This window comes from Electrona antarctica (assembly GCF_951216825.1).
Source record: "Electrona antarctica genome assembly, contig: scaffold_349, whole genome shotgun sequence".
NCBI lineage: Eukaryota > Metazoa > Chordata > Actinopteri > Myctophiformes > Myctophidae > Electrona > Electrona antarctica.
The window spans coordinates 96184-119710 of NW_027638381.1; the positions used below are offsets into that span (position 1 = coordinate 96184).

At 42.3% G+C, this 23527-nt stretch overlaps 1 protein-coding gene across 3 annotated transcripts in view; it reads left to right on the forward strand.

Annotated features, from left to right (window-relative positions):
• The window catches only part of LOC306918127 (RPA-related protein RADX-like), a 61849-nt gene extending 45616 nt beyond the window's left edge, over positions 1-16233 (forward strand). The window contains exons 13-17 of one of the 3 annotated variants that reach the window (XM_079531007.1): positions 3335-3552; positions 3896-4074; positions 5266-5520; positions 10196-10387; positions 15962-16233. In XM_079531007.1, coding sequence (XP_079387133.1) covers positions 3335-3552; positions 3896-4074; positions 5266-5520; positions 10196-10387; positions 15962-16092 — 975 coding nt within the window. In that variant the 3' untranslated portion in view covers positions 16093-16233. The remainder of the gene's footprint in view (positions 1-3334; positions 3553-3895; positions 4075-5265; positions 5521-10195; positions 10388-15961) is intronic. The other 2 variants (XM_079531008.1, XM_079531009.1) reach the window with 2 other exon arrangements.
• Positions 16234-23527: the final 7294 nt, after the last annotated feature.

Here is a 23527-nt window from a genome sequence, read left to right on the forward strand (position 1 = left end):
TGTGTCTAAACACCTGAACGTGTCCAGAGCGCTCTGTCTCCTATAAACACAACACCAGATATCTGTCTAAACACCTGAACGTGTCCAGAGCTCTGTCTTCAATAAACACAACATCCGGATATCTGTCTAAACACCTGAACGTGTCCAGAGCTCTGTCTTCTATAAACACAGCACCAGATATCTGTCTAAACACCTGAACGTGTCCAGAGCTCTGTCTTCTATAAACACAGCACCAGATATCTGTCTAAACACCTGAACGTGTCCAGAGCTCTGTCTTCTATAAACACAACACCAGATATCTGTCTAAACACCTGAACGTGTCCAGAGCTCTGTCTTCTATAAACACAACACCAGATATCTGTCTAAACACCTGAACGTGTCCAGAGCTCTGTCTCCTATAAACACAACACCAGATATCTGTCTAAACACCTGAACGTGTCCAGAGCTCTGTCTTCTATAAACACAACACCAGATATCTGTCTAAACACCTGAACGTGTCCAGAGCGCTCTGTCTTCTATAAACACAACACCAGATATCTGTCTAAACACCTGAACGTGTCCAGAGCTCTGTCTTCTATAAACACAACACCAGATATCTGTCTAAACACCTGAACGTGTCCAGAGCTCTGTCTTCAATAAACACAACATCCGGATATCTGTCTAAACACCTGAACGTGTCCAGAGCTCTGTCTTCTATAAACACAGCACCAGATATCTGTCTAAACACCTGAACGTGTCCAGAGCTCTGTCTTCTATAAACACAGCACCAGATATCTGTCTAAACACCTGAACGTGTCCAGAGCTCTGTCTTCTATAAACACAACACCAGATATGTGTCTAAACACCTGAACGTGTCCAGAGCGCTCTGTCTCCTATAAACACAACACCAGATATCTGTCTAAACACCTGAACGTGTCCAGAGCTCTGTCTTCTATAAACACAACACCAGATATCTGTCTAAACTAGAGCTGGGACTCGATTAAAAATTTTAATCTAATTAATCAGAGGCTTTGTAGTTAATTAATCTCGATTAATCGCATTTTAATCGCATATCATTATTTGACCCGAGAACAGTGAGAAAGCTATTTTTTTAAATGGATTTTGGTATACTAGTGAATCAATGAATAGTGAATACATAAGTTTAAGCAATAAAACATTGTTTTTGTAGTAATAATAGGGGTAATAAATTATAATAATATCTCAAATTTAATAATTTATATAGAGCTTTTCTGAGTACCCAAAAATGCTTTACAAGGGGGACATGATAAATCAAAAACAACTTTATTAGAGGAAAAACACTAAGGAATTAAATAGATGAAATAGCTGGGGAAAGCAATATTGAAGGTTTGGATGGTGGGGGCATGTCTCTGAGAGTTTGGGGAATATGCATTCCACAGGGTTGGGGGGGGGCTTGGTGCAGCAAATATGTGACATGACCATAAGAAAGCACCTCTGTGTTTCTTCCGTGGACATACAGTAACAGCCATTAACAGATTTTACATTTTATTTGGCCATAACCGTTTAGTTAGAAACCATGTCATCTGGTCGGGTCCTTGAATTGCTACTGGTAGTTGGAATAACGTTAGCTCTGATCCATAGTGTTAGAAGGAGGAAAGTAGGCTTTCACATATTTTTTTGTGCTAAAAACGAGGGGCTGCACAGCCTGCACTTCCGTGGGTGTGAGGGGAAAGGATCAAATTAAGTACCATAGAACTCCTCCTGAGTCCTAACTACGCTAAGGACCAGAGCTACTGTTGTTGACGTTAGCTTCCAGGCTAGGCAACATGCAACATGTTTCGCATCGAGCCGATACTGGAGGCTTGACGAGGTGCGGTCTTCGGTGATATGCGAATTCTTTATTGAATAATTGCACACAACTGTGCTGTAATCCACGCTATCATCGGATAGCCTTTTAAATCCTATTTCCAATCCACGGGGACAAGCAAAGTGATCTCAGCGGCTTCCCCCGGTCTGGTGAACTGTCTGGTGGTGTTATTGTTCCCCCAATGCTGCTGGGGCATACCATTCTAAAGGGGGGTGGTTTCCACTCCCTGTAACAACGGACACTTCACTCGGTGAACTGGGTGGTGCGCCGGTCCATCTGAAAACTGTCCAGTGACAACGTTCCGCGGTGAAAAAAATAGTGCGATTAAAATGCGTTAATTTTTTTAACGCGTTAATTTTTCTGTAGTTAATTAATCTCAATTAACGCGTTAAAGTCCCGGCCCTAGTCTAAACACCTGAACGTGTCCAGAGCGCTCTGTCTTCTATAAACACAACACCAGATATGTGTCTAAACACCTGAACGTGTCCAGAGCTCTGTCTCCTATAAACACAACACCAGATATCTGTCTAAACACCTGAACGTGTCCAGAGCGCTCTGTCTCCTATAAACACAACACCAGATATCTGTCTAAACACCTGAACGTGTCCAGAGCTCTGTCTTCTATAAACACAACACCAGATATCTGTCTAAACACCTGAACGTGTCCAGAGCTCTGTCTCCTATAAACACAACACCAGATATCTGTCTACACACCTGAACGTGTCCAGAGCTCTGTCTCCTATAAACACAACACCAGATATCTGTCTAAACACCTGAACGTGTCCAGAGCTCTGTCTCTTATAAACACAACACCAGATATGTGTCTAAACACCTGAACGTGTCCAGAGCGCTCTGTCTCCTATAAACACAACACCAGATATCTGTCTAAACACCTGAACGTGTCCAGAGCTCTGTCTCCCATAAACACAACACCAGATATGTGTTTAAACACCTGAACGTGTCCAGAGCTCTGTCTCCTATAAACACAACACCAGATATGTGTCTACACACCTGAACGTGTCCAGAGCTCTGTCTCCTATAAACACAACACCAGACACAATGCACGCTACCCCTATAAGCCATAAGGTGAGCTTACAAGACGGGTCACTTCCGCTCGCCCCGGAAGTGATAGCCGTCCACATGTAACCCAGATCAGGGGTTCTCAACCCGTGGGTCGCGACCCCTCAGGGGGTCGCCAAATTATTTTGGGGGGTCCCCAAATTATTTGGGAAAAAAAACGTTTTTTTTCTTTTTTTGCAACTGAATCGCTGGAAAATCACATACACCTCCCCTAATAATTATATCTGGTTTCAGTATTTATTTATGGTGTATTGTCTCTATTATTAAGGTTATTGTAGCAGTCAATTTATATTGGGGGTCGGGGGGGGGGGGGGGGGGGCGGGGGTCCCGAGACAGTGCCAAAGCATTTCCGGGGGTCTCAGGCCAAAAACGTTGAGAGCCCCTGACCTGAGATTCTCAATGCATGATGATTCTGCTGGTTGTCCCCAGGTCCCAGAGGAGGGGTCCTTAGAGGTGTCGGCCCCCCCACACGGTGACCACACGACAGAGGAGGGGTCCTTAGAGGTGTCGGCCCCCCCACACGGTGACCACACGACAGAGGAGGGGTCCTTAGAGGTGTCGGCCCCCCCACACGGTGACCACACGACAGAGGAGCCCCCCGCCCGCAACGGCTTGGCAAACACACGGAAGAGAAAGCTTCAGGACCGGTAAAGATCGCCTCGATTAACCCATTCTGACCTGAGATCAGATTAACCCATTCTGACCTGAGATCAGATTAACCCATTCTAACCTGAGATCAGATTAACCCATTCTGACCTGAGATCAGATTAACCCATTCTGACCTGAGATCAGATTAACCCATTCTGACCTGAGATCAGATTCTAAAAATGTCTTCTACATCCTGACAGTTTTCAGAAAAAGCTATGTTTCTACGTCAGTCGTTCTTCGATTTAAACAAATAGCAGACCTACAAGCTCGTAACCCGCCACCGAGTGGCGCGCTACGAGCTTGTAGATCTGCTATTTTTCAACAGTTAATTTCCACCCACAGCACAGAGGACTGCAGCAGTGATGAAGACACGCCTCCAAGACCATCAGCTGACCTACATGAAGACACGCCTCCAAGACCATCAGCTGACCTACATGAAGACACGCCTCCAAGACCATCAGCTGACCTACATGAAGACACGCCTCCAGGTCCATCAGCTGACCTACAGCTTGACCCGGAAGGTATGTGAAGTGACCTCTGACCTCAGCCGTCATGTCTGTCTGTCCATCCATACATCCGCGGGGCGGCGGTGGCTCAGGGGTAGAGTGGCCACTAGGGTGCGGTGGTGAATCAGGGGTAGAGTGGCCACTAGGGGGCGGTGGTGGATCAGGGGTAGAGTGGCCACTAGGGGGCGGCGGTGGATCAGGGGTAGAGTGGCCACTAGGGGGCGGCGGTGAATCAGGGGTAGAGTGGCCACTAGGGGGCGGCGGTGAATCAGGGGTAGAGTGGCCACTAGGGGGGGGGGTGGTGAATCAGGGGTAGAGTGGCCACTAGGGGGGGGCGGTGGTGAATCAGGGGTAGAGTGGCCACTAGGGGGCGGCGGTGAATCAGGGGTAGAGTGGCCACTAGGGGGGGCGGTGGTGAATCAGGGGTAGAGTGGCCACTAGGGGGGGCGGTGGTGAATCAGGGGTAGAGTGGCCACTAGGGGGGGCGGTGGTGAATCAGGGGTAGAGTGGCCACTAGGGGGGGCGGCGGTGAATCAGGGGTAGAGTGGCCACTAGGGGGGCGGCGGTGAATCAGGGGTAGAGTGGCAGGATGGTAACCGTGAGGTTGCCAGTTCGAACCCTGTGGGCTCCCCCAGAGTTACTGTCGAAGTGTCCTTTAGCAAGACTCTGAACCCCTAATTGCTCCTGATGTGCAGGTTGGTGCCTCGCATGGTTTCCGCTGCCATCGGTGTGTGAATGTGTGCGTGTGGATGGGTGAATGTAATGCACAATCTATGTAAAGGTGTGTGAATGTGTGCGTGTGGATGGGTGAATGTAATGCACAGTCTATGTAAAGGTGTGTGAATGTGTGTGTGAATGGGTGAATGTAATGCACAGTCTATGTAAAGGTGTGTGAATGTGTGTGTGAATGGGTGAATGTAATGCACAGTCTATGTAAAGGTGTGTGAATGTGTGTGTGAATGGGTGAATGTAATGCACAGTAAATGTATGTAAAGGCGATATAAATGCACCATTTACCATCTTTTTTTTAATATATTTTTGGGGGATTTGTTGCCTTTATTGATGGATTACATTATGGTACTAGAGGGGGGGGGGGGGGGAGACACACAGCAACGTTTGTCAGGATCGGCACTCGAACCGGCGACACACTGTAATACTGTGCGTGTGTGTGTGTGTGTGTGTGTGTGTGTGCGCTTGCGTGCACAGCAGGCGACAGCGGGCCGTCCTGGGTGAACCCCTCCTGGTCTGGGCAGCGAGCCGAGCTCTCGGACCACCTGTGCCGAGGGGGGGGTCTGTTCCAGGACAGCCTCGCACAGAGCTTCCACTACGACCTCAAGGACTGTCTGCTGCACCGCGCCAACCTGCACCCCGCCCACTGGACCCCCCCCGGGCACCATGCCCACCCCGCCCCCCTCTGGGACAATGTGGAGTGTCCCGGGTACTACCAAGTCACAATACTAGGTAACATTACGTTTTCCATGTCATGTGAAAGCAGGGAATCAGAGCTTCAAATGGACATATTGGTTGTTCGGTTTGACCCACCAGTTTTGGGGCAGGGAAGTAAAGCGGAGATTGGGTGTCTTGCTTTTCCGTCTTGGGTGACACTAAAAATCAACAACAGCTGTGGGTGTGGCCACATCTAATTAACATTTTTTTTTAGAGATTGTGTCCTCAAAATTTGAGGATTTGTTTTAGGATGAAAATGGTCCCCCATTTGGGGTGTGACCTCTTGATGGAACGTGCCAAATGGCAAGTGGGAGGGGCTTACGGCTTAGTGGGAGGGGCTTATGGCTTTAAAAAATACAATAAAATAAAAATAAAGGAGGAATAGGATTTTTGAATCCTGAGGTCTGAGGTTCTAGATATCTGTCTATCACTCCGTGAGAGATAGACAGGTCTTCTCTGATTGGTCTATCACTCCGTGAGAGATAGACAGGTCTTCTCTGATAGGTCTATCACTCCGTGAGAGATAGACAGGTCTTCTTGAGATGTCTGTGCTGTATCACACCCTGTCCTTTTGTTTTTAATTGGTCCCATTTCATTGTTATTAATTTATTGATTTTTGTATATGTTGGTTTATTCAGCTGCTGTTGGTAGTCATCATGGCTGACACTTCATGTATTTTTTATTTTCTTGTATTGCCTCGCTATTTTTTTTCTTTTTTCTTACATTTTAGCTAGTCATGGCTGTCAGTTCCCACCTGATGTCGTGTGGGAGTTCAGACTGATCCAGACCGTACTGAATAACTGCTAGTTTACATAATGTCTTGAGGCTAGGACTGAAGTCTAAGACATACAGGTCACCTGGTCTGTTGTCTGCTCCAAAGAGGATGACACAATCTCCCACCATGCAACAGCACATCCCATACATCTTAGAAGGGTGTTTCCCCTTGGGCTCAACCTTCTTCCAGGAGAATGTCTCTGGACGAATTTCAGATCATTGAGGAACTGGTTACCGTTCCAGCCACCAAATATGTACAGCTCTCCATTGTAGCTAAAAGCTGAATGCCACCAGCGTCCTTCTGGAAGAAGCTGTAGAGAAGGTGTTTTCATCCAGAGTTTGGTGTCTGTGTCAAACACTCTGATGGTGTTGTAGTGCTGACCTCCCCAGCCACCAAATACAAACATCTTTGTCCCGATGATGGTGGCAGAGTGACTGTATGTAGCAGGAGGTGGAGTTCCTCTGGTGTTAATTAAAGACCAGACCATTGTGCTGGTGTCCAACTTGTCCAGGGTGTTTTAGAGAAGGGAGAAGAGTCTGGGACGCGTGGAGCGTTGTCCACGGTGTTTTAGAGAAGGGAGAAGAGTCTGGGACGTGTGGAGCGTTGTCCAGGGTGTTTTAGAGAAGGGAGAAGAGTCTGGGACGCGTGGAGCGTTGTCCAGGGTGTTTTAGAGAAGGGAGAAGAGTCTGGGACGTGTGGAGCGTTGTCCATGGTGTTTTAGAGAAGGGAGAAGAGTCTGGGACGCGTGGAGCGTTGTCCAGGGTGTTTTAGAGAAGGGAGAAGAGTCTGGGACGCGTGGAGCGTTGTCCACGGTGTTTTAGAGAAGGGAGAAGAGTCTGGGACGTGTGGAGCGTTGTCCAGGGTGTTTTAGAGAAGGGAGAAGAGTCTGGGACGCGTGGAGCGTTGTCCACGGTGTTTTAGAGAAGGGAGAAGAGTCTTGGACGTGTGGAGCGTTGTCCAGGGTGTTTTAGAGAAGGGAGAAGAGTCTGGGACGCGTGGAGCGTTGTCCAGGGTCTTTTAGAGAAGGGAGAAGAGTCTGGGACGTGTGGAGCGTTGTCCAGGGTGTTTTAGAGAAGGGAGAAGAGTCTGGGACGTGTGGAGCGTTGTCCAGGGTGTTTTAGAGAAGGGAGAAGAGTCTGGGACGTGTGGAGCGTTGTCCAGGGTGTTTTAGAGAAGGAGAAGAGTCTGGGGCGTGTGGAGCGTTGTCCAGGGTGTTTTAGAGAAGGGAGAAGAGTCTGGGACGCGTGGAGCGTTGTCCAGGGTGTTTTAGAGAAGGGAGAAGAGTCTGGGACGTGTGGAGCGTTGTCCAGGGTGTTTTAGAGAAGGGAGAAGAGTATGGGACGCGTGGAGCGTTGTCCAGGGTGTTTTAGAGAAGGGAGAAGAGTCTGGGACGCGTGGAGCGTTGTCCAGGGTGTTTTAGAGAAGGGAGAAGAGTCTGGGACGTGTGGAGCGTTGTCCAGGGTGTTTTAGAGAAGGGAGAAGAGTCTGGGACGTGTGGAGCGTTGTCCAGGGTGTTTTAGAGAAGGAGAAGAGTCTGAGACGTGTGGAGCGTTGTCCAGGGTGTTTTAGAGAAGGGAGAAGAGTCTGGGACACGTGGAGCGTTGTCCAGGGTGTTTTAGAGAAGGGAGAAGAGTCTGGGAGGCGTGGAGCGTTGTCCAGGGTGTTTTAGAGAAGGGAAAAGAGTCCTGGGACGCGTGGAGCCTTGTCCAGGGTGTTTTAGAGAAGGGAGAAGAGTCTGGGACGTGTGGAGCGTTGTCCAGGGTGTTTTAGAGAAGGGAGAAGAGTCTGGGACGTGTGGAGCGTTGTCCAGGGTGTTTTAGAGAAGGGAGAAGAGTATGGGACGCGTGGAGCGTTGTCCAGGGTGTTTTAGAGAAGGGAGAAGAGTCTGGGACGCGTGGAGCGTTGTCCAGGGTGTTTTAGAGAAGGGAGAAGAGTCTGGGACGTGTGGAGCGTTGTCCAGGGTGTTTTAGAGAAGGGAGAAGAGTCTGGGACGTGTGGAGCGTTGTCCAGGGTGTTTTAGAGAAGGAGAAGAGTCTGAGACGTGTGGAGCGTTGTCCAGGGTGTTTTAGAGAAGGGAGAAGAGTCTGGGACGCGTGGAGCGCTGTCCAGGGTGTTTTAGAGAAGGGAGAAGAGTCTGGGACGTGTGGAGCGTTGTCCAGGGTGTTTTAGAGAAGGGAGAAGAGTCTGGGACGTGTGGAGCGTTGTCCAGGGTGTTTTAGAGAAGGAGAAGAGTCTGAGACGTGTGGAGCGTTGTCCAGGGTGTTTTAGAGAAGGGAGAAGAGTCTGGGACACGTGGAGCGTTGTCCAGGGTGTTTTAGAGAAGGGAGAAGAGTCTGGGAGGCGTGGAGCGTTGTCCAGGGTGTTTTAGAGAAGGGAAAAGAGTCCTGGGACGCGTGGAGCCTTGTCCAGGGTGTTTTAGAGAAGGGAGAAGAGTCTGGGACGTGTGGAGCGTTGTCCAGGGTGTTTTAGAGAAGGGAGAAGAGTCTGGGACGTGTGGAGCGTTGTCCAGGGTGTTTTAGAGAAGGGAGAAGAGTATGGGACGCGTGGAGCGTTGTCCAGGGTGTTTTAGAGAAGGGAGAAGAGTCTGGGACGCGTGGAGCGTTGTCCAGGGTGTTTTAGAGAAGGGAGAAGAGTCTGGGACGTGTGGAGCGTTGTCCAGGGTGTTTTAGAGAAGGGAGAAGAGTCTGGGACGTGTGGAGCGTTGTCCAGGGTGTTTTAGAGAAGGAGAAGAGTCTGAGACGTGTGGAGCGTTGTCCAGGGTGTTTTAGAGAAGGGAGAAGAGTCTGGGACGCGTGGAGCGCTGTCCAGGGTGTTTTAGAGAAGGGAGAAGAGTCTGGGACTCGTGGAGCGTTGTCCAGGGTGTTTTAGAGAAGGGAGAAGAGTCTGGGACGTGTGGAGCGTTGTCCAGGGTGTTTTAGAGAAGGGAGAAGAGTCTGGGACGTGTGGAGCGTTGTCCAGGGTGTTTTAGAGAAGGGAGAAGAGTCTGGGACGCGTGGAGCGTTGTCCAGGGTGTTTTAGAGAAGGGAGAAGAGTCTGGGACGCGTGGAGCGTTGTCCAGGGTGTTTTAGAGAAGGGAGAAGAGTCTGGGACGTGTGGAGCGTTGTCCAGGGTGTTTTAGAGAAGGGAGAAGAGTCTGGGACGTGTGGAGCGTTGTCCAGGGTGTTTTAGAGAAGGGAGAGCGTTGTCCAGGGTGTTTTAGAGAAGGAGAAGAGTCTGGGAGGTGTGGAGCGTTGTCCAGGGTGTTTAGAGAAGGGAGAAGAGTCTGGGACACGTGGAGCGTTGTCCAGGGTGTTTTAGAGAAGGGAGAAAAGTCTGGGAGGCATGGAGCGTTGTCCAGGGTGTTTTAGAGAAGGGAGAAGAGTCCTGGGACGCGTGGAGCCTTGTCCAGGGTGTTTTAGAGAAGGGAGAAGAGTCTGGGACGTGTGGAGCGTTGTCCAGGGTGTTTTAGAGAAGGGAGAAGAGTCTGGGACGTGTGGAGCGTTGTCCAGGGTGTTTTAGAGAAGGGAGAAGAGTCTGGGACGCGTGGAGCGTTGTCCAGGGTGTTTTAGAGAAGGGAGAAGAGTCTGGGACGCGTGGAGCGTTGTCCAGGGTTTTTTAGAGAAGGGAGAAGAGTCTGGGACGCGTGGAGCGTTGTCCAGGGTGTTTTAGAGAAGGGAGAAGAGTCTGGGACGCGTGGAGCGTTGTCCAGGTTGTTTTAGAGAAGGGAGAAGAGTCTGGGACGCGTGGAGCGTTGTCCAGGGTGTTTTAGAGAAGGGAGAAGAGTCTGGGGCGCGTGGAGCGTTGTCCAGGGTGTTTTAGAGAAGGGAGAAGAGTCTGGGACGAGTGACTGGAAGTTACAAAACTAGGTAACATGACTTATTTCTGTTTATTCTCTGTATTTAGGATCAGTTCATATGACTGTTTGTTTTTGAACAGGCCTGAACAGGGACGTCGCCATCGACGCTGCCTTCCTTCCCGTGGGGAGTTCCGAGGACCCCCGAGCTGTGGGCGTGGTCCGGGACCCCCAGAGGGACCCCCAGGGGGACCCCCGGCCCAGGACCCTGCTGTCCTGCCTCACGTCCGGGTTCCTCTGCCCTCCGAGCGACCCCACAACCCCTCCTCAACCAGGTGACACAGGAGTGACATCAGTCTTTATTTCCATAGTACAATTAAAAATCACACCCGTGTGAAGTGAGGGGCGCTCTTTTCATCATATGTCATCTCATTCTGGCCAATCACAATTTGCGTCCGCACTTTTCCGTCGTCAATTGACCTATAGCCCCTCCCCAAACTGCTATGGTCCAATCACAGCTAAGCATAACATGGGTTAGATAAACCTCTCCACCAATAGTTTTCCTATATGACAAAACATTGTTTTAAAAAGAAATGTCACGCACATATTTTTCCAGTGCATACGGCAGGCCTTGTTTGGATTGTGTTGGATTGGAATAGATTTTGAAGGTCTGGTTCCAAAAATGAACCGGCATTTAATGTGTAAAATCCATCATATTTACATTGGAATGAATGAGCCTGGCTGGAAAGTGTCCAAGTGGGAGTGTCTAAGTGGGTGAGGGCGGGGCTTTGCTAAAGGTGAATTGTCTGCCCTCACTAGTGCTGCCAACGAATATTCCACATTCGAATGTAAATAATCACACCCGTGTGAACTGAGTGGTGCAAGGTCTTATATAGCCTGATCAGCTGTGGTCTGACGTAACGTCAGTGACCATAGTAACCATGCTAAATTTGTTGGTACGAACACAGGTACACGGGTACAAAGCCAGTTGTTGGAGTGGTTTGCACCACTCAAAAATAAAATAATAATCGAATATTTTAAATGAAGATTCGAATTAAAAAAAATAACAATAAAATTGCTGTGTGAGTTCTGGCGAGACACTGTGCCACGTAAACTAAAACATTATACAAAAATTAGGCTATTAAGATAATTATGAATCATTCATTTGATCTCGCAAGACTCAAGAGAGAGCATTTCTCAGCACCAACCGTGGCCCATACAGGACCGGACCATACAGGACCGGACCATACAGGACCGGCCCATAGAGGACCGGCCCATACAGGACCGGCCCATACAGGACCGGACCATAGAGATAAAGAAAGGGAACGTTTTACATCATATTAGGCTGCAATATTCATATCATATTCATATTAAAATCATATACATTCGACATTTGAAATCATTCGAAAATTGTCCGAATACATGTGGTGTTTTAAAAGGAATATTCGAATATCATTTTTGGCGTACTTTGCTCGGCCTTAGATAGGACCATTTTGTAGACTTAGATAGCATTTTAAACAGACGTATAGCATGTTACCTAGACAGCACTAGAATTGCATTGTATGTAATCATAGCACTTCATAGTACATAGTATGTATTGTATAGTATAGTTTATATGTATAGTGTCATTATATAGATATTACACTGTTACGTTCTTAGCTTACGCATGTTTCATGATAACTACTTTTATGTATGTGATGTATCGCCATGCTTTTTGTTATTGCTTAATGTAAATCGCTCTGGATTAAGAGCGTCTGATAAATGACTAAATAGTTTTGCACCTTTCATGACATGAAATTAATGAATGAAATGCAGCTCAAAGTGCTTTACAGAGCAATGGGGGAAAAAATAAAAGCAAGGCATACAACATTAAAAACAAGAGCAGTGATGCAATACAGTGAAGACAAGAATAACACACAACTTAAAAGATCAATTCAAAGCAAGAGTGTAGAAGTGGGTCTTGAGCTGTGCTTTAAAATTGTCTACAGAGGCTGCCTGTGGAAGGTACAGTGGGAGGTTGTTAAACTACAGAGGCTGTCTGTGGAAGGTACAGTGGGAGGTTGTTAAACTACAGAGGCTGCCTGTTGAAGGTACAGTGGGAGTTTGTTAAACTACAGAGGCTGCCTGTGGAAGGTACAGTGGGAGTTTGTTAAACTACAGAGGCTGCCTGTGGAAGGTACAGTGTTATTAAACTACAGAGGCTGCCTGTGGAAGGTACAGTGTTATTAAACTACAGAGGCTGCCTGTGGAAGGTACAGTGTTATTAAACTACAGAGGCTGCCTGTGGAAGGTACAGTGTTATTAAACTACAGAGGCTGCCTGTTGAAGGTACAGTGTTATTAAACTACAGAGGCTGCCTGTCGAAGGTACAGTGGGAGTTTGTTAAACTACAGAGGCTGCCTGTTGAAGGTACAGTGTTGTTAAACTACAGAGGCTGCCTGTCGAAGGTACAGTGGGAGTTTGTTAAACTACAGAGGCTGCCTGTTGAAGGTACAGTGTCATTAAACTACAGAGGCTGCCTGTGGAAGGTACAGTGTTGTTAAACTACAGAGGCTGCCTGTGGAAGGTACAGTGTTGTTAAACTACAGAGGCTGCCTGTGGAAGGTACAGTGTTGTTAAACTACAGAGGCTGCCTGTGGAAGGTACAGTGGGAGGTTGTTAAACTACAGAGGCTGCCTGTGGAAGGTACAGTGTTGTTAAACTACAGAGGCTGCCTGTGGAAGGTACAGTGTTGTTAAACTACAGAGGCTGCCTGTGGAAGGTACAGTGGGAGTTTAAACTACAGAGTTGCATCCCCCCACCTCTTCTTTTTTCTTTTTCTTCTGAAGATGCAAGTAGGCCGTGCGCAGCGCCGGGGCGCAGCGCACGCTAGCGAGTAGCGACCAGCAGCAATACGTTTGTTTTGATTGATGTATGTATATGTGTTTCAACTTTCAAGCCTTATGAACTGCTGTAAAACCTTTTGCCCTTCGGGGACACTAATAAAATAACCTTGAACCTTGAGGCCTGTGGAAGGTACAGTGGGAGGTTGTTAAACTACAGAGGCTGCCTGTGGAAGGTACAGTGGGAGGTTGTTAAACTACAGAGGCTGCCTGTCGAAGGTACAGTGGGAGGTTGTTAAACTACAGAGGCTGCCTGTCGAAGGTACAGTGGGAGGTTGTTAAACTACAGAGGCTGCCTGTCGAAGGTACAGTGGGAGGTTGTTAAACTACAGAGGCTGCCTGTCGAAGGTACAGTGGGAGGTTATTAAACTACAGATGCTGCCTGTGGAAGGTACAGTGGGAGTTTGTTAAACTACAGAGGCTGCCTGTGGAAGGTACAGTGGGAGTTTGTTAAACTACAGAGGCTGCCTGTGGGAGGTTGTTAAACTACAGATGCTGCCTGTGGAAGGTACAGTGGGAGGTTGTTAAACTACAGAGGCTGCCTGTGGAAGGTACAGTGGGAGGTTGTTAAACTACAGAGGCTGCCTGTGGAAGGTACAGTGGGAGGTTGTTAAACTACAGAGGCTGCCTGTGGAAGGTACAGTGGGAGGTTGTTAAACTACAGAGGCTGCCTGTGGAAGGTACAGTGGGAGGTTGTTAAACTACAGAGGCTGCCTGTGGAAGGTACAGTGGGAGGTTATTAAACTACAGAGGCTGCCTGTGGAAGGTACAGTGGGAGGTTGTTAAACTACAGAGGCTGCCTGTGGAAGGTACAGTGGGAGGTTGTTAAACTACAGAGGCTGCTTGTCGAAGGTACAGTGGGAGGTTGTTAAACTACAGAGGCTTCCTGTGGAAGGTACAGTGGGAGGTTGTTAAACTACAGAGGCTGCCTGTGGAAGGTACAGTGTTATTAAACTACAGATGCTGCCTGTGGAAGGTACAGTGGGATTGATTGAAATATTTATTAACAGTTTGCAGAATTACAGTACATTTCAAGCACACACTCAATACAAAGGCTGTTAACTGTGAGTGGACGACCCAATTAAGCATTACACTTGTTTACAAGAGGGTCCACCATGTTCAATTCATCAAAACATTTAGAGACGTACAAATAGACACTTCTATATAGACCAAGAACAGAACAGGAATTCATCATAATGGAGGTAAAAAGGGAAAAGAAACATACAGTGAGGGGAAAAAGGGGGGGCGGTGGGGGGGATTCAAATTTTACGGGGGCCAGTTACGAATTGCAGCCATCCGTAGGTGCCCTTTGAGGGCGGTTTTGAAGGCGTCAAGGGATTTGCATGTCTTAATGACTGTTGGTAGGGCGTTCCACATTTTGGTGGCATAGGAGTGAAAATAATTTAGTCCCTTGTTTGTGCCGAATCTGGGTTGTACATGGTTCGTTGCTCTCCCTCTGGTGTTGTGGGTGTGGACTTCGTTAACATTAAGGAAGTATATCTAGACAGGTACATGGGTATCTTGGTGAAGTATTTAGACAGGTACATGGGTATCTTGGTGAAGTATTTAGACAGGTACATGGGTATCTTGGTGAAGTATTTAGACAGGTACATGGGTATCTTAGTGAAGTAATTAGACAGGTACATGGGTATCTTGGTGAAGTATTTAGACAGGTACATGGGTATCTTGGTGAAGTATTTAGACAGGTACATGGGTATCTTAGTGAAGTATTTAGACAGGTACATGGGTATCTTAGTGAAGTATGTAGACAGGTACATGGGTATCTTAGTGAAGTATTTAGACAGGTACATGGGTATCTTAGTGAAGTATCTAGACAGGTACATGGGTATCTTAGTGAAGTATTTAGACAGGTACATGGGTATCTTAGTGAAGTATCTAGACAGGTACATGGGTATCTTAGTGAAGTATCTAGACAGGTACATGGGTATCTTAGTGAAGTATTTAGACAGGTACATGGGTATCTTAGTGAAGTATTTAGACAGGTACATGGGTATCTTAGTGAAGTATCTAGACAGGTACATGGGTATCTTAGTGAAGTATTTAGACAGGTACATGGGTATCTTTGTGGTGTATCGAATCTTGTGGACCAGACCCATTGCAAGATGCTGTACTCTGTCGTCGACCCTAAGCCATTCCAGCCTGTCAAAGTGGGCAGGGGTGAGGTGGGTTCAGGGGGTGAGGCCAAGTAGGAGCCTGACCAGTTTGTTTTGGTAAGTCTGGAGCCTAGTTTTAAGGGCCTTCGAGGTGCTGTGGCTCCTGTTAAGGTCTTCAAGGTGTTTTTGTTGAACAGTGAGGAGATCCTGTAAAGGAATCTTGTTCTTTGGTTGACTTTTTTGATTACGTTGGTGGCCATTTTATCACCGGAAAGATTAGCCTCCAGGATGGAACCTAGGTAGGTAATTTCATCTTTACGTGTGATAACATTGTCACCCACTCTAACCAAGAAGCCATTTGCCTTGCTGAGATTACTATTAGAGCCAAAGAGAATGGATTCAGTTTTTCCCAGGTGTAAAGATAGCTTGTTATCAGCGAGCCAGGTGCAGATTCTACCGAGTTCAGAGCTGAGGGCCTTTTCAACCTGCAGTTTGTCCCTGTCCGAGACCAGCAGTGCCGAGTCATCTGCGAACAGGAACAAGTTGCAGTCACAAGCTGAAGTCATGTCGTTAACATATATTAGGAACAGTAAAGACCCTAGTATGCTTCCTTGTGGAACGCCACAGCTCACTGGGAGGGGGGGGCGACAACAATTAAGTGTTGTAACCTGCCGTTTCCTTCTTCTTTCTAATTACTTGTTCAGCCCGAAAAATTGTGTTTGTTGTCATGATTTGTCACGACAAGAGTTGGCGTTGTCCGCGGCGTAAACGTCTTTATGAACGGGGATTTATTTTCCGGGTCTCTCGAGGGGGAGGGACTGCAACGCTCTATATCTTCCCGCGGCCCTGCTTTCAGCTGTTATTGTCGTTGTCTGATGTATGTATCTCTTGGTATTTTCATTGGTTCCTGCAGAGGCCTTGGTGTCGACGGCAAAGGACCTGAAGGAGACCCCTCTGGTGGTGGTGCTGGACGTGTGTCTGCTGGCTCCTGATAGGCTGGAGGTGCTGGTCAGCAGGGTGCACGCCGTGTCTGCTGGCTCCTGATAGGCCGGAGGTGCTGGTCAGCAGGGTGCACGCAGTGTCTGCTGGCTCCTGATAGGCCGGAGGTGCTGGTCGACTGGGTGCACGCGGTGGCCAATAGGAGGGCAGTGTTTGGTTCCCCGAACTTTTCAGCAGAAATGTAGACATTGGACCCAATATAGTGAGAATAGCCAGATCTATAAGCTCACGCGCCACGTTGTGAGCTTGTAGATCTGGCTATTTTCACTACTTCCTAAATATTTGTTTTTGCTTTCATTTATTCATGACATTATTGAAAAACAAAAAAAACAGTTTTGTTACTAATTCATGATGAAAAATGTTGCTTTTTCAGGGGGGGGATTTTTTTTCTTCTTTTTTTAATGTTTTGAAATTGTAATCATTAAAAGAAATGTAGGAAACAACAAATTTGGGGACCCGTAACAATGTGTCAGCGACCCACACATGGGTCCCGACCCACCGTTTGGGAACCAGTGGCCTCGGGCAGGACTTAACCCTTGGACTGCCACCCCTAATATCAGCTTTTCAGTGCCTTCTGCTCTATTCATAGTTTTAATTCATAATTTTAATCCTAATATTCCATACATAGTGTGGTAGTAAATCAGTACTAGTTGGACTCCTAATATTCCATACATAGTGTGGTAGTAAATCAGTACTAGTTGGACTCCTAATATTCCATACATAGTGTGGTAGTAAATCAGTACTAGTTGGACTCCTAATATTCCATACATAGTGTGGTAGTAAATCAGTACTAGCTGGACTCCTAATATTCCATACATAGTGTGGTAGTAAATCAGTACTAGCTGGACTCCTAATATTCCATACATAGTGTGGTAGTAAATCAGTACTAGTTGGACTCCTAATATTCCATACATAGTGTGGTAGTAAATCAGTACTAGTTGGACTCCTAATATTCCATACATAGTGTGGTAGTAAATCAGTACTAGTTGGACTCCTAATATTCCATACATAGTGTGGTAGTAAATCAGTACTAGTTGGACTCCTAATATTCCATACATAGTGTGGTAGTAAATCAGTACTAGTTGGACTCCTAATATTCCATACATAGTGTTGTAGTAAATCAGTACTAGTTGGACTCCTAATATTCCATACATAGTGTGGTAGTAAATCAGTACTAGTTGGACTCCTAATATTCCATACATAGTGTGGTAGTAAATCAGTACTAGCTGCACTCCTAATATTCCATACATAGTGTGGTAGTAAATCAGTACTAGTTGGACTCCTAATATTCCATACATAGTGTGGTAGTAAATCAGTACTAGTTGGACTCCTAATATTCCATACATAGTGTGGTAGTAAATCAGTGCTAGTTGGACTCCTAATATTCCATACATAGTGTTGTAGTAAATCAGTACTAGTTGGACTCCTAATATTCCATACATAGTGTGGTAGTAAATCAGTACTAGTTGGACTCCTAATATTCCATACATAGTGTGGTAGTAAATCAGTACTAGCTGGACTCCTAATATTCCATACATAGTGTGGTAGTAAATCAGTACTAGTTGGACTCCTAATATTCCATACATAGTGTGGTAGTAAATCAGTACTAGCTGGTCTCCTAATATACCATACATAGTGTGGTAGTAAATCAGTACTAGTTGGACTCCTAATATTCCATACATAGTGTGGTAGTAAATCAGTACTAGTTGGACTCCTAATATTCCATACATAGTGTGGTAGTAAATCAGTGCTAGTTGGACTCCTAATATTCCATACATAGTGTTGTAGTAAATCAGTACTAGTTGGACTCCTAATATTCCATACATAGTGTGGTAGTAAATCAGTACTAGTTGGACTCCTAATATTCCATACATAGTGTGGTAGTAAATCAGTACTAGCTGGACTCCTAATATTCCATACATAGTGTGGTAGTAAATCAGTACTAGCTGGACTCCTAATATTCCATACATAGTGTGGTAGTAAATCAGTACTAGTTGGACTCCTAATATTCCATACATAGTGTTGTAGTAAATCAGTACTAGTTGGACTCCTAATATTCCATACATAGTGTGGTAGTAAATCAGTACTAGTTGGACTCCTAATATTCCATACATAGTGTGGTAGTAAATCAGTACTAGTTGGACTCCTAATATTCCATACATAGTGTGGTAGTAAATCAGTACTAGTTGGACTCCTAATATTCCATACATAGTGTGGTAGTAAATCAGTACTAGTTGGACTCCTAATATTCCATAAAACATCAGTGTCATACATATTGTGGAGAAAACCTACAGACTGACATTCAGTAATTATTGGGTCTTATGATCAAAATAACAACATTATGATGTTGTGTAAAGAAAAGAAAATCTAAGTTTTGCTACAGAGACCAAGTGACACGTTTGTCCAAGTACGGACATGTTGGTGACCCCTGCCCCCCCCCCCCCACCCCCCAGAAATGTATAAAATCCTATTATATAGGATGTATAAAGTCTATGGACTTTAATGTTTGTTTTAGGACAGTAAATGACGACGGAAGACGTCATGTGACTGTATTAATACGTGTTCTTGTCACTGGTTTTGTTTCGTACAATAATAAAAAGCTAGGATGGCTTGTTTTAGTTCAGACCTTGTTTTAGTTCAGACCTTGTTTTAGTTCAGACCTTGTTTTAGTTCAGACCTTGTTTTAGTTCAGACCTTGTTTTAGTTCAGACCTTGTTTTAGTTCAGACCTTGTTTTAGTTCAGACCTTGTTTTACTTCAGACCTTGTTTTAGTTCAGACCTTGTTTTAGTTCAGACCTTGTTTTAGTTCAGACCTTGTTTTGGTTCCTTTAAACTTTCCTTTAAACTGTTGGTTTGTTACATTGTTTTCATTTGAACCCATTCAGGCCTGACGTCTCTAAAATGTCTTCTAAATCATGACAGTTTTCTGAAAGACCTCATGTTTCTATGTCAGCGGTTCTCAAGCATTTTCATGTCAAGTACCCCCCCCCCCCAGAAGCAAAGATTTGAGTTCAAAACCATTTTCAATTAATCAGAACATTTAAAGACATACAGATATAAAGACATACAGATATAAAGACATACAGATATAAAGACATACAGATATAAAGACATACAGATATAAAGACATACAGATATAAAGACATACAGATATAAAGACATACAGATATAAAGACATACAGATATAAAGACATACAGATATAAAGACATACAGATATAAAGACATACAGAATACAGATATAAAGACATACAGATATAAAGACATACAGATATAAAGACATACAGAATACAGATATAAAGACATACAGAATATAGATATAAAGACATACAGATATAAAGACATACAGATATAAAGACATACAGATATAAAGACATACAGAATACAGATATAAAGACATACAGAATATAGATATAAAGACATACAGATATAAAGACATACAGATATAAAGACATACAGAATACAGATATAAAGACATACAGAATATAGATATAAAGACATACAGATATAAAGACATACAGATATAAAGACATACAGATATAAAGACATACAGATATAAAGACATACAGATATAAAGACATACAGATATAAAGACATACAGATATAAAGACATACAGAATACAGATATAAAGACATACAGATATAAAGACATACAGATATAAAGACATACAGATATAAAGACATACAGATATAAAGACATACAGATATAAAGACATACAGATATAAAGACATACAGAATACAGATATAAAGACATACAGATATAAAGACATACAGAATACAGATATAAAGACATACAGATATAAAGACATACAGATATAAAGACATACAGAATACAGATATAAAGACATACAGATATAAAGACATACAGAATACAGATATAAAGACATACAGATATAAAGACATACAGAATACAGATATAAAGACATACAGAATATAGATATAAAGACATACAGATATAAAGACATACAGATATAAAGACATACAGATATAAAGACATACAGAATACAGATATAAAGACATACAGATATAAAGACATACAGATATAAAGACATACAGAATACAGATATAAAGACATACAGAATACAGATATAAAGACATACAGATATAAAGACATACAGATATAAAGACATACAGATATAAAGACATACAGAATACAGATATAAAGACATACAGATATAAAGACATACAGATATAAAGACATACAGATATAAAGACATACAGATATAAAGACATACAGATATAAAGACATACAGATATAAAGACATACAGAATACAGATATAAAGACATACAGATATAAAGACATACAGATATAAAGACATACAGATATAAAGACATACAGATATAAAGACATACAGATATAAAGACATACAGATATAAAGACACAGATATAAAGACATACAGACATAAAGACATACAGATATAAAGACATACAGATATAAAGACATACAGATATAAAGACATACAGACATAAAGACATACAGATATAAAGACATACAGACATAAAGACATACAGATATAAAGACATACAGATATAAAGACATACAGATATAAAGACATACAGACATAAAGACATACAGATATAAAGACATACAGACATAAAGACATACAGATATAAAGACATACAGATATAAAGACATACAGATATAAAGACATACAGACATAAAGACATACAGATATAAAGACATACAGATATAAAGACATACAGATATAAAGACATACAGATATAAAGACATACAGATATAAAGACATACAGATATAAAGACATACAGATATAAAGACATACAGAATATAGATATAAAGACATACAGATATAAAGACATACAGAATACAGATATAAAGACATACAGATATAAAGACATACAGATATAAAGACATACAGAATATAGATATAAAGACATACAGATATAAAGACATACAGATATAAAGACATACAGATATAAAGACATACAGATATAAAGACATACAGATATAAAGACATACAGAATACAGATATAAAGACATACAGAATATAGATATAAAGACATACAGATATAAAGACATACAGATATAAAGACATACAGATATAAAGACATACAGATATAAAGACATACAGAATACAGATATAAAGACATACAGATATAAAGACATACAGATATAAAGACATACAGAATACAGATATAAAGACATACAGAATATAGATATAAAGACATACAGATATAAAGACATACAGATATAAAGACATACAGATATAAAGACATACAGATATAAAGACATACAGATATAAAGATATAAATACATACAGATATAAAGACATACAGAATACAGATATAAAGACATACAGATATAAAGACATACAGATATAAAGACATACAGATATAAAGACATACAGATATAAAGACATACAGATATAAAGACATACAGACATAAAGACATACAGATATAAAGACATACAGAATACAGATATAAAGACATACAGACATAAAGACATACAGATATAAAGACATACAGATATAAAGACATACAGATATAAAGACATACAGATATAAAGACATACAGACATAAAGACATACAGATATAAAGACATACAGACATAAAGACATACAGATATAAAGACATACAGACATAAAGACATACAGATATAAAGACACAGATATAAAGACATACAGATATAAAGACATACAGATATAAAGACATACAGATATAAAGACATACAGATATAAAGACATACAGATATAAAGACATACAGATATAAAGACATACAGATATAAATACATACAGAATACAGATATAAAGACATACAGATATAAAGACATACAGATATAAATACATACAGAATACAGATATAAAGACATACAGAATATAGATATAAAGACATACAGATATAAAGACATACAGATATAAAGACATACAGATATAAAGACATACAGATATAAAGACATACAGATATAAAGACATACAGATATAAAGACATACAGACATAAAGACATACAGATATAAAGACATACAGAATACAGATATAAAGACATACAGACATAAAGACATACAGATATAAAGACATACAGATATAAAGACATACAGATATAAAGACATACAGATATAAAGACATACAGACATAAAGACATACAGATATAAAGACATACAGACATAAAGACATACAGATATAAAGACATACAGACATAAAGACATACAGATATAAAGACATACAGATATAAAGACATACAGATATAAAGACATACAGATATAAAGACATACAGATATAAAGACATACAGACATAAAGACATACAGATATAAAGACATACAGATATAAAGACATACAGACATAAAGACATACAGACATAAAGACATACAGATATAAAGACATACAGATATAAAGACATACAGATATAAAGACATACAGACATAAAGACATACAGACATAAAGACATACAGATATAAAGACATACAGATATAAAGACATACAGATATAAAGACATACAGACATAAAGACATACAGATATAAAGACATACAGAATACAGATATAAAGACATACAGATATAAAGACATACAGATATAAAGACATACAGATATAAAGACATACAGATATAAAGACATACAGATATAAAGACATACAGAATACAGATATAAAGACATACAGATATAAAGACATACAGATATAAAGACATACAGATATAAAGACATACAGAATACAGATATAAAGACATACAGATATAAAGACATACAGATATAAAGACATACAGATATAAAGACATACAGATATAAAGACATACAGATATAAAGACATACAGATATAAAGACATACAGACATAAAGACATACAGATATAAAGACATACAGACATAAAGACATACAGATATAAAGACATACAGACATAAAGACATACAGATATAAAGACATACAGATATAAAGACATACAGATATAAAGACATACAGATATAAAGACATACAGACATAAAGACATACAGATATAAAGACATACAGACATAAAGACATACAGATATAAAGACATACAGATATAAAGACATACAGATATAAAGACATACAGACATAAAGACATACAGATATAAAGACATACAGAATACAGATATAAAGACATACAGATATAAAGACATACAGATATAAAGACATACAGATATAAAGACATACAGATATAAAGACATACAGATATAAAGACATACAGATATAAAGACATACAGAATACAGATATAAAGACATACAGATATAAAGACATACAGATATAAAGACATACAGAATACAGATATAAAGACATACAGATATAAAGACATACAGAATATAGATATAAAGACATACAGAATATAGATATAAAGACATACAGATATAAAGACATACAGAATACAGATATAAAGACATACAGATATAAAGACATACAGAATACAGATATAAAGACATACAGATATAAAGACATACAGAATATAGATATAAAGACATACAGATATAAAGACATACAGAATACAGATATAAAGACATACAGAATACAGATAT